Source organism: Gopherus flavomarginatus, chromosome 5, assembly GCF_025201925.1.
Source record: "Gopherus flavomarginatus isolate rGopFla2 chromosome 5, rGopFla2.mat.asm, whole genome shotgun sequence".
Lineage (NCBI taxonomy): Eukaryota > Metazoa > Chordata > Testudines > Testudinidae > Gopherus > Gopherus flavomarginatus.
In genome coordinates, this window is record NC_066621.1 from 119055237 (window position 1) to 119067983 (window position 12747).

The following is a 12747-nucleotide window of genomic DNA, read 5'->3' on the forward strand; positions in this document are numbered from 1 at the left end:
TCCTAAAGCTCAGTCATTTGAATGCACAGTCCAAAAGAAAAATTAGATCAGGCCGGATATTTCTATATGAAACCACTAAGAACTTCCCTTTTCATTACACTCAAACTTTGCCAGACATCAATATTGCTATAACGATCAGATCAGGCCAATATCGGATCCCTCAGAGAAAGGTGTAAGAACACCGGAGTAGGCAGATGTGGGTAATCCACACCCCATATTTCATCTAGGTCTAATCTCTAGTAGTTAGCCATTGGCTTAAACCCTAATAGTCTGACAGTTTGGTGCTCATGAAAATAAGAATTCAACATAGACTGAGGGCTAGAAAAGGCTGTTTGACTTGTACACCTATTTGAACTAGGGGCTAGGCTAGGCAAACTTCTTCCACACAGATCTGCCATTGCACTTCAGACCTGCCAGGTAACACAGAACAGCTACAGCAGGCCCTTCATGTCTGGAAGACCTTTTGTATTCTACTTTTAAACATTTTACATGTTGATTGACCTACATCGATCTATCTGCAGGTGTGTGTGCGTGCACTCATGCGTGCGCGTACGTACACACACCACACACACACACACTTACTTTATATAGGTTAGTTATATATGATAGAGAACAGGGAAATGTAAAACGAAAACTGTTACCTGGCAAAAAGTTCCCCAACTCTTTCTGGCAGTTGGCTACTCGTACAACTAACAGTCCCTGATCTTAGTAAATTCCAGAGAGACATCCAGTGTTTCCTTCAGCTATACTACTACTGTTTTGTTCTGTCATGTCAGTTGGAAGTCCACTCTACCTGATAACTACTCTTTTTGTAAAATAAGCTCTCCTTCAAGCTCTCCTTTTACACATGTTCCTCCCACGCTTACCCCACAATTCCTAGTGGTGGTCCATTGCACACCCTCAACTAGGGCCTCAAGTTTGGTTTTAATACAACATTTGATACACTAAAATCACTGAATCAACCAATACCCACTCAATTAAGGAACTGGGTTAACAGAAAAGGTGAAACATCCCTCTTTTAGAAGTCACATAATAGATTTACCTTCAGGTGCCATAGGAACACTAACATTTTGATACATCTGTCTCTCCCATACCATTTATCATAGAATCATAGACTTTAAGGTCAGAAGGGACCATTATGAGCATCTAGTCTGACCTCCTGCACAATGCAGGCCACAGAATCTCACCCACCCACTCCTGCATCAAACCTGTGTCTGAGCCATTGAAGTCCTCAAAAAACTTCAAGGTGCAGAGACAGCAAAGAGTCCTGCGGCACCTTATAGACTAACAGACGTTTTGGAGCATGAGCTTTCGTGGGTGAATACCCACTTCGTCAGATGCATGCATCTGACGAAGTGGGTATTCACCCACGAAAGCTCATGCTCCAAAACGTCTGTTAGTCTATAAGGTGCCGCAGGACTCTGTTGCTTTTACAGATCCAGACTAACATGGCTACCCCTCTGATATAAGGTGCAGAGAACCTTCCAGCAAGTGACCCGTGTCCCACACTGCAGAGGAAGGCAAAAAACCTCCGGGGCCTCTGCCAATCTGCCCTGGAGGAAAATTCCTTCCCAACCCCAAATATGGCGATCAGTTAAATCCTGAGCATGTGGGTGACTCACCAGCCAGCACCCAGGAAAGAATTCTCTGTAGTAACTCAGATCCCAGCCCATCTAACATCCCATCACAGACCATTGGGCATATTTACCTGCTAATAATCAAAGATCAATTAATTGCCAAAATTAGGCTATCCCACCATACCATCCCCTCCATAAACTTATCAAGCTTAGTCTTGAAGCCAGATGTGTCTTTTGCCCCCACTACTCCCCTTGCAAGGCTGTTCCAGAACTTCACTCCGCTAATGGTTAGAAACCTTCATCTAATTTCAAGTCTAAACTTCCTGATGGCCAGTTTATATCCATTTGTTCTTGTGTCCACATTGGTACTCAGATTAAATAATTCCTCTCCCTCCCTAGTATTTATTCCTCTGATATATTTATAGAGAGCAAGCATATCTCCCCTCAGCCTTCTTTTGGTTAGGCTAAATAAGTCAAGCTTTTTGAGTCTCCTTTCAAATGACAGGTTTTCCATTCCTCTGATCATCCTAGTATCTTGTTACTCCATGCTGTCCTCTTTATTATGAGCTTTCTTCAAGTAAGAAGATGCAGCTTGGATACCTCTCTAAATGTGCAGTAACTTGCACTTTATGAAGTTATAGCACAACATTCATGGACATCTGTAATGTACTACTGATCTAAGCTTTTAAATCTTTTTACTACTACGACATGTGAGGTAGGCACTATGCTGCTATTCCAGTCTTGGAGGCTCCAGTCCTGATCTACAACATCTCGTGTTACAGTAGTCTAGGAGTTGTAAGGTCCACCAGGTCTCAAACTCAGGCCCAAAGAGCTGCCAGGCAGCAGACACCTCCATGCTGCCACCCAGCAGCATATAACCAGCCTGCACTCCACAATAGATGACCCGCTGTGGACACACCATGGAAAGTCCTGCCTCAAAGGGCCTGACAGGTCAGCAGCCTCATGGCTCTTGATTATTTAAACCCAAGCAGCTTTCCAGGAAGCATCTATGCAACAGCATGGGTCTCCAGGAGCTGCTATGATCATTTCCGCTCTTTGCTTTTGAACTCCTGGCTTTGACCTCGCCTCAATTTGATTCTTACTTACCTCCTCACCCAAACCCTGAAGCTTGACTTGGACTCCAATCATCAGTATCGATCCTGACCTGAAACTTGACTACGAACTCCTCCGCGTTGTTCTGCCTCATGATTTACCCTATTCTGACCCTTTGCTCTGACTGCCCATGTCAAAATCCTGACATGGGCCTGTCCCATTGCATGGCCTGCATTTATAATGAATTTTGTATTGGTTTTTGTAATGTGGACCAATACCCACTAGGAACAAGGTTTAATCATTGGGCATATCTGACTCCCTGCCAGAACAGATCATATGCCTGAGCTTTGCCCAGCCGAGACTCATAGGTAACCAATTAGGAATCTGAAGGCTACACCAAATTGGCATAACAAAGCACACTATACATATTACAACTTGTCTCATCTATTATATGAATGTATGGTCTGTTAGCAAGCATTAGCAAGCAATGCTTCATCTCCATCCAAATGGCTCTTGTTCGTTTCCATGGGCACCGTACTTACACATATTCACTACTTAGACTGAGGTGAACAAACGCCTGCTGGGCCTTGTAGTCCTCCTGTATTAAAACTGAGAGTGGCCATACGTTGCATTGCAGAACACCGGGGCACCACTGAAACTGGTCTAGCCCCTATTTTGTGACAGACTCATTTAAACTCCATGCCACAGCTTTACATCTGTGTTGGGGGGGGGAATAAAATACAGAAGTTAAAAGAACAAGACATCTGAAAGAAGAGTTATTTATTACAAAACTAAAGTCCAAATTCTACCGCTGATTTTCTGTGAATTCCTTTACAAAATGATTTTTAGTTCAAGGAAGCTCTCTCCCAGCCATTTAATACACTGCGTTTAGTATACCATGCTGCTCTGCAATTGAAGAGAATTAGGAGTCAGCAGTCAAATAATACATGTATAGAGACATACACAAAAACAACCAAAATACATTAATATTAGCAGCATTAGTAAAGTTCATAATGCAGAAGGATAGGGTCACAAAAGCCCATCATCACTTTATCTCCAAACTTCTGTTCAGTTTTGGGTAAATTTTCCAGGACAGAGCCTAGATCACTCCCTTAATATGACAGGATAAACCTGCCTGCATAACTTTTAGGAGTCTACATAAATAAAATAGCAATAGTGGCTTCAGCACTAATATCCCCCCGTAGCTCCCTCCAAAATAGTATGTGCAACAGTCAGTAGTCCTTGACCCCCAAAACACAGAGTATGATGTGTATTTCAGAAATAAAGTAACACAGGGACAGCCATACGGCTTGGCTTACTGCCACGGAGACAGATCCAGTTTGGTCTTGGTTTCTTGCTTTTCAAGGTTGTTTAAAGGGGCTGGGCATGCTCTGGAGATAGCATCATTATCTCCTATCTTTCCCTCATCAAGGAGAAAGGGCCATATGATGCTCTAACACTTCTCAGCTCCCTCCCCACCATGACATACACCTGACCAGTAAGGAGGGTTCATTTACTCTGAAGGGGGAAGTCTCATCCAGATGCCCCAGCTGATGATACAGGGCCACCACGGAAGGATGCTCAGGGTCCAGCACGGACATAAGCGGAGAAGAGAAGGGGTATTCTAGTGGTGCATAGCACATAGCTCATGTACAGTGCTGGTTATTGCATCCAGAGACCAAGTCACATGGGCATGACCCTTGGAAGGGAAGCTACCAGGTCTGGCAACATTTGAGAGCTATGAATAGAAACATTTTGGAAGAAAACACAGGCACACCTTTCATCTCCACTGAAACACGATGGATGAGATTCCCAGAGGCACAAACAAGAGAGACAGTTGGCAGGAGTCCCACCCTTTGAACTCTCTCCGCTGATGCTGTTAAAGAAGTCAGTTATTATAGCTTTCTACTACAAGGCCTTTGCCATGAGCGCATTTGACAGGTATTCTGTTCCTTCAGGACATGGCAGCTCAGATCAACTCTGGTCCAGGCTCTTCTGGAAACTGGATGCACATCCAAAGGGCTCAGTGATTAGTGGACCAGCCTAGAAAGGAGTACAGGACTTTGGGACGGGGGGGGGGGCAGAAGGGGATATAAAAAGCTGGACCATATTAATTTGTTCTGAATGTCAGTAAAACAGACCCAATCAATTAAGACTTCACAAGAAATTCTCTGCAGATCAGACTGATGCTGGCTTTCCTGCTAGCGGGTACATGGATAGGTGTATCACATAATGATGATGAGCTGCAGACGTGTTTATTTGTGAGTCTTCCACAGCTGCCCGAGCAAAGGCACTTTCAGGACCACAGCTCTGTCCCACAGACACGAGCTCCTAGCTCTGTGGAATGAATTCAGTCATTGCTGCTGGAATGAGCATGTGTGCCCCTACGGTGATTGCCAATAGAACCTCCGTTCAGGTGAATGGAATGCCTAAAATAAGCTGGATATGCTGAACTCAAGTCCTTCTTTGTATCCTCCAAAGACTGGAGAAGTGAAAACACAGTTTTACAGTATAAATCTGAGGAAAGGGCAGGAATGGGAATTTTGAAGCCCGCAGATGTTTACATTTTGGCTCTACAGATTGAGTTTGATGACATCCCCAACAATAATGGATGACTGCCTAGGAAACCTCACAGGGATCAGCTGCTCCAGACAGCAGCATCTTCTGGCCTGTGAAAGCACCATTAGCTGTTTCCACATGACTGGGGAAGGGGACAAATGAGTTGTCCTCAAGATGAACCAGCACTCAATTCCACAGTCAGGAATGCCAGACTGAACTGAACTAGTGTTTATCAAGCCCTAGAACCCAAGCAGAAAGTCTACAGATGATCTTGTGGAGACCTCTGACCACATAGAGGCAGTGCAGAGCGATAGGTCTCTCCTCAAGAAAGCAAGGGTCAGTATCACTGCACACTGCTTCAAATCTGCACAGTTCTGGAAAGTGTGTCCAAGCTTAAATGCTGCTGCAATGCCAGTAGAGGCAGCACAAATTAATAGATTTGGTAGTGCTCACAAACACAGAGACACTGTTGTTTTGTTCTCAATGATGGCCTGGTGAATTTTTCAAGAAATAGATATTTAGGGTCAGATCCTCAGCTGGGGTAAGACAAAGTAGCACTCCTGAAGACAATGGAACAACATCAATTTGCACCAGCTGAGGACCTGGCTCTTAGAATTTAGAGGATGAACTCCCAGGCTGTACCCATTTTAAAAAGCTGTTTATTAATGTCTGAGTGCAGTCCTTTTAACACTAATTCAAGAGAGTGTGATCACAGGCTGTTCATTATTGTGGGACAACTAGATTTTTTTTTTGGTGTGTGGACAGTGGGATGCATAGGGGCCAAGAAGTGGGTTAGTTCTTGTGCCAGTCAGAAACTTCCAGTGTGAGGCATCCAAACTCCCAGCACCAAAGACAAGTAGCTTCTTGTTTGTACCGACACTGAAGCTGACCTAGGCACAAAAAGCTGGAAGGGAGACTGAGTTAGGTGGTGTTTTCAGGTAGCCAACTCAAGCTCCCCCAAAATCCAAAGCAGGCCTATTAGTGCAACAGAAGAGACAGGAACAATGATCAAGGAGAAGCCCAGCTTTCTCATGTTACCCCTGAAGTTCTTACTGCTCCATCTCCTCAACAACAGAGGTTGCTAAATCAACATTTTGACTTAGCTAAAAGGTCCTATGATGGCAAAGATGTGTGAACCACCTTTGGGACCATCCTACATATAGGTACCTACTGATTTCTTTCTTCTCAATAGCAAGGGACTGGTTTGCTGCCATTCATGTCTATATCACTGCTGGGTCCTCAGTTCCTGAGGGTATCCTGCATCTCAATTCACCCTTTACGTGAGGCCCTGGCACATCCTCCCATTGGCAGTGGGACTTCTGCAGGAAAAATCTACTCTCATGACATCACAGCATTAAGCTGATGTTCTTACTGACAGTGTAAGATACCCAATAACATTATTAAAAATGAGGCAATGTATTGCCTGCCTGTCATATTGCCACCTGTTTATAATCCGTTGCTGTTTTTCCACATGTCAAACTAAGCAGGATTTGGTGATGTTTTCAACCCTCTCCCTCATCCTTCTTTCCTACATATCTCTGAGCAGCCTTGGCGAAGCCAGAGGGGAGCACTTCCTATCACAGTAAATAGAAAGAGATCATCAAACACAGCAGTTAATTACAGTAATGACCCCCCACCATGGACTGTCAGCAGGGGATTAACTCAAAACCTTTAGCATCAAAAACAAAGGCCTATATCACTTGAGCTGGTAGCAGTAGTAGGCTCCTATCTTGTATGTGGACCAGCCTCTAGAGGCGGATATGACATACTGAGCCAGCATGTTATAATAGCAAGCAACTGCCTAACTGAACATTCCTACATTTCCTCTATTAAAGTGACAGCAAGTCTGAACTGAGCCTCAGCCCAGCATACAGCACAGCTATCCAGCCTGGTCTGGGGATGTTAGCACAATCTCCATGCCAACAGCCTTTTGTGTTACAGATAACCCATTGGAATCCATGGAGAGTGGCAAGGGAGTATAGCGGAACTCATCTTTAAAACTCAGACATACTCACCTGTCACTGATACTCACCCAATACATATTCAGGAGCAGGGCTGAGAGGCAAAGCAGAGAATCTGAAATGAAGGGTTTGATCATCTTGATACATATGCAAAATCGCCTCACAAACCTTGCTCCCTCGAAGGACACACACAGCTGGGACTCAAGGCAGTTTGTTTTGGATGCTACAGGGCAGTAATAGTGAACTGAGTGGAAAGAAAGGACCTTAGGGGAGAGAAGTGGAACAAAAGAAATATTTGGGGGAAGGAAGGAATAGATACCTCATTAAAAAGCTTCCCCACACCTGTTTGAGGACCAGGTCCCTTCCCACCCACCCCCACCGCCTGGGAAGGGACAGGTTCAGCATCAGAGAGCTCTTAACCAGACAAGCAAAGAGTTTTTATTCTGGTTTCTCTCTCTCCTTCCACTTCCCCATTCTCATTTGCCTGGCAGTTTATCATAGTAACAAGAAGTGCAGTTTCCAGTTAGAAGAAACCTGCTTTCAGCAGAGGAATATTAGTGGTTAAATACCCCAGAACTAGCAGCAGGCTTTGCAGATTCCAGTGACCACTGAGCCTTAGCATCCTCACACAACGCAGAGTTACTGGCAGTAGAACTGCTGGTATCAAAGGATGAATGACAGCTGTCAGCAAGGGCTCCCTATCTGTCCATCCCCAAAGAGGCTGGCCCTTACATCAAAGAACCCAAGACAAGCAATAAAAGAAACCTGCTGCTCTCACTGTAATTATCTTTGGAGCATCTTAGCATCTTGTGGCAAAATTGCAAGACTGATGAACTGGAACTGTCTGGCTCTGAGCTGTCATGAGGTTTGCCAGGTAGCTACACAATGATTATTATAAGTGGTTACAGGTGGCCTGAACACAAGGGGATATGCAAGGATAAACAATCTCCACTTCTTCTGTTTGCAAAGGGCCTGGGAGACAGGCAAGGCATGATGGCTTATGGAGGGTTCAAGCCACTGAGAGACTTTCAGTTTGGCCAGGTACTAGAAACACCGCATCGGATCAGTGAAATGCAAATGGCTAGGACAGGGTGTTCCCAGACATTCTCCAAAATTCTCCAAAATATATATAAAACACCATCAAAAAAAGTTATTAAATATGAAAAGATCCTTAATATCTCAGGACACTGTGCTTTCTACAGTCGATTCTTTCCTGCAATCAAGTGATTTTCACATGAACAGAGACAGACGTGTGCAACCTCACCCTCCAACACATATAAACACATACATTCTCCAAATCACACCAGTGTGGCTGCTGGACAGGCCAAAGCAAGGCCAAACTATGACTGTAAAAAATTTTAAGACACATTGCGTGGAGGACCCAGGTCTTCTTTCTGAGCAGTATCTGGCCTCAGAAATAGAATCTACTAGACCTATGGCTGGAGTCTTACTCAGAGGGTCTTTCTTGTGGTCATCCTCTGCCAAGGCTCAGACTGTGCAAACCAGTGAGGAGACAAAGGGCTGCTATGGGGAGTAGATTCCCCGGAGTTCTCCAGAGTAGTGCTTCACAGCCATTTGACTCAAAGTGCCCAAGAATCAGCTTGACCCTTGATAGTTCTTGTGTTTCTTATTCCCTTGTTCCAGGCTGCCTCCTGCCGGCTCTAGAACTCCCATGATTCCAGCCACCTGAGCCCTGCCATTGGGCTGTTGGGATCTGAAGCCATAGGTCCCACCATCCCATAGGACAGAGGATGGAAGAGGTAGAAGCTGTGGAGAGGATCAAAACACCTATCAAGGTCTGATTAACTGCACAGAGCTCAGAACTAGGGCCACAGAAACAGCTGAGTCATGTGGATGACCTATGGGAGCTTTCCATTTGGGCTGCTCTAGATTCTATTTGGGGCCCTCTCCCTCCCGCTCACAACATTAATACAGCCAGGTATGTGGCCTTACCATGGGTGAGGTGGGATTGGGAAGCCTATAAACATGTTTAATCAATACATTTTTGAAGTATAGCATAGACCGATGGCCTGGGACCATGTGGGGTGGGGATCAGAGTCTGTATCTGCTAAGTTGTGCGGAAGAAGGAAGCCAATCCAGCTGACGGCATTTGTACCCACTGAGCTCCAGGGTTAAACAAAGAGACTCCCCGTAATGAAAAGGTTTCTGCAAAGTCATTACCAAGAGATGGACAAAAGCTGTCAAAGCTGAATCTGGTTCACATGAAGGGTTCAGGGCTGAGTTTGTTGCTATCCGAGAATTTAGCAGAGGACAAAAAAAAAGGGAAAAGGAGTTGGGAGAGTGAAAAGTTTAAAAACAACACGTGTCAAGGAGCCAACACTTCCACTGAGACAACAGATGTTGTTTTACATGCAGGAGCAGCTCAGCTTCTGGCTTTCTCACCTGTACACAATGAGCAGCATCAGTGCCAGCATCCCATATGTATACACCCTCTTCCCCATGGAGCAGGACAGGCACCCAGCACAGAACTTCAGTAATGTGTCCCATGTAATTCCTAGGAGAAGAAAATACAATTCATAACTAGAGACACCATGTCAGAAGCCAGGAGAGAGATACAGGCTATATTTGCTACATTCAGTCACAAACAAATGCTGATAAAGCTCTATATGAACAAAGGACCAATTCTGTTTTTAAAGTCTGATCTCTTATCAACCCTTAGCATAAGAAGTGAAGCTTTCGATCAGTAAAGATTTGGTTTTCCCAACATTCCCACTGGAATAAAATACTTTACATTAGCCCTGACAGCTAGAGGTATCAGACCACAAAACTACATAATTCCAATTACTATCTTGCTTCTTCTGTCTCCTCCATTTCAAGTGCAACATGATTTTAGTAGCTGAAGGCTCATGTACTACCAGGGTCCGAGATTAATACTTTATACCATTTGAGAACAGGGACTTCCCGTTTACAAAGCCTTAAAACGTTATTTCTTAGTGGTCTGAAGACAGTGACTACTAAAAATCATGTTGGAATTTAAATGGATTATTTTAATATATCGTTTGTATTACAGTAGTATCTAGAGATCCCAACTGATATCAAGGCCCCACTACAAAGCACTATACAAAAACAGAGTAAGAGACAGTCCCTATCCTGAAGAACTCTAAACAGACAAGATACAGAACAGAAAGGGAACTAACAGAGTCAAGGGGAGGTGAAATGACTCACCCATGTCACATAGCAAGAAAGTGGCAAAGCAGGGAAAAGAAGCCAGGTCTCCTAAATCCCAGTCCAATGCCCTATCCACTAGCGACACAGCCTCTCTGAGGTCAAATCAAGATGGTAATCCAAATGACACAATTGTATAGGATTCACTGTCTTAAGCAGCTAGGGCTAAAAACACTTTTGAACCAGTACACATTTCTAAGCATTAGCCCTGAACTAGAGATCCGAAAGAAAAAAAGTTGATTTCTTAGTTATGTCACTTTAAAAATACCCCTTCCAACTCTGCTCGCCTCCTATTCCCCTCTGCCTTCAAAGTCTCTGCTTTGCAGTATTTACCTGTCAACATGCTAGAGAAAAGCATGGCAGGAAAGTAATGATGAAAGTAGAGGACTCTGCCCATCATGAAGAAAGGGAGGTAATGGAGGAGCCAGCCCAGCATGATCTTCCCTCCACTATGCAGCAAGACTTCAGAGAGCTCTGAAACACAAACCCACACTTCAGTAGATAAAACTTCACAACCCTGGCTACCCTTTCAAACCTCAACACCAAGGAGGCAGAGTGTGAACACCAGTAAGATTGGTAAGAACAGGCTTAGCAGGTCTACGTTCCAAGTGTTGGGGGGAAGGATAGCTCAGTGGTTTGAGCATTGGGTTTAGCAGTGTGAGTTCAACCCTTGAGGGGGCCATTCAGGGACTTGGGGCAAAAATCTGTCTGATTTAGTTGGGGATTGGTCCAGCTTTGAACAGGGGGTTGGACTAGATGACCTCCTGAGATCTCTTCCAACCCTGATATTCTGTGATCTAATCAAACCCCGCACTCTTCCCCATATTAAACCAGCCTTGGCTGAAACTCAGGGAGCTTATCACTGAAACTGAAAAAAGAATCATCTGCTGCTGATAAAGCACTCCCACCTCTGGAACATCCCTAACAAGAATTATAACCATGACAGTTGTAAAGCACAGACATCCTGGTGCTGGAAAGTTTTCGGTACAGAGAGAGACTCAACAAATGGTGTAAGATAAGTTCTGACTCGCAAATTTATGCTGACCACCTGCACAAACAGAAAAGGTCACAAGTAAGTTACAACTTGGACACGAAAGATAAAATGTAAAAAACTTGGACAGGAAGGAGGACACATAGGGGCCAGTGTGTAATTGGTTACAATTTTTGTTATGTGGGGGTGTGGGATAATGTGCTAGGCTTATTAAATTTGAAGGAGATAGCTAGTTTTACCTATATAACATAAATGAAAATCAATACTCTTTGGGAATCAACTCTGTACTGTAGTACAACAAGAAGCTGCAAGACATCGAATCCTCTGCATGTCTGTGACATGCAGAGGCATCGCTAGCAACCCCCAGACGAGTGGATCCTGATTGGCCATCAAGTGAAATTTGTCTATATATTGGGAGTGGTGAGTATAATAGATTTACTTAGTATATGTATCTCTGGGTCTTGCTAACAAATAGATGTTTAGAGCACAGTTGGGTAAGGCTCTTTCACTGGGAAAAGATCCTCAGACCCGTAGAGCTCTTGGCCTCATGAGTAAAGGTGGGTACTTAAACTGACCAGGTTTCTCCCTGAGCCGCATGGATAAGAGTAGGTGCCTTATGCCCCGAACCCTTGGAAGGGAAAGGGTGGGAGTGCCTAAATTGACTGGGTGATGCCTTGAGCTCTCAGTAGAGTATAGGCAGGGTGCCCCAGATTGTGCAGGTAACACAAGGTTACCCACAATATCCCACCTACATTATTCATGCAGAAAATGAATCACACAGAAATACCTACCAATAGCATCTTCCTCAATGAACAGATACTGGAAAAGTCATACAAGATGGACCTGCAGAAGACCTGGTCACGGACCTGGCTGGTCTTGCTAACATGGGGTCCTGTAAAGACTAATCCTGCCGTGGCACAGGATAATGGACTAGATGAGGCTTAACAGGTCTTTTCAATCTCTGATTTCTAGGATCCTCTCTGGATAGCCATCCCTGATCCTCACTGTCAGCCCATTCCCTGGAAAGGAATGTGGTCTAGTATTTAGAACCAGGGGAACAGGGGCAGGAGATCTGGATCCTATTTCCAGCTCAGTCAGTAACTCACTATAGGTATGTCTACACCGCGATAAAAAAGGTGAAGTACTGAGTCTCTGAGCCCGGGGCCAGCTGACTTGGGCTTTCAGAACTTGGGCTGCAAGGCTAAAAACTGCAGCGTAGACATTTGGGCTCAGGCTGGATCTTGGGCTCTAAGACTCTCCTCACTCACAATGTCAGAGCCTGGGCTCCAGGAGGTTTACATTGCAATTTTAGAACCCCTGAGCTCATCTATGCCAGCCATGGCAATGCCACGGGTCTTTTACCACAGTGTAGACCTAACCTCAGTGGCTTTAGCTAAAAATCACTTCACCTTTCTGTACC

At 44.5% G+C, this 12747-nt stretch overlaps 1 protein-coding gene across 3 annotated transcripts in view; it reads right to left on the reverse strand.

Annotated features, from left to right (window-relative positions):
* Positions 1 to 3386: 3386 nt before the first annotated feature.
* POMT2 (protein O-mannosyltransferase 2) overlaps positions 3387 to 12747 on the reverse strand; it is a 43381-nt gene continuing 34020 nt past the window's right edge. For 2 of the 3 annotated variants that reach the window (XM_050957191.1, XM_050957190.1), the window contains exons 19-21: positions 10670 to 10810; positions 9554 to 9665; positions 3387 to 8917 (exon numbers count right to left, since the gene is read on the reverse strand). In XM_050957191.1, coding sequence (XP_050813148.1) covers positions 8812 to 8917; positions 9554 to 9665; positions 10670 to 10810 — 359 coding nt within the window. In that variant the 3' untranslated portion in view covers positions 3387 to 8811. The remainder of the gene's footprint in view (positions 8918 to 9553; positions 9666 to 10669; positions 10811 to 12747) is intronic. The other variant, XR_007774921.1, reaches the window with a different exon arrangement.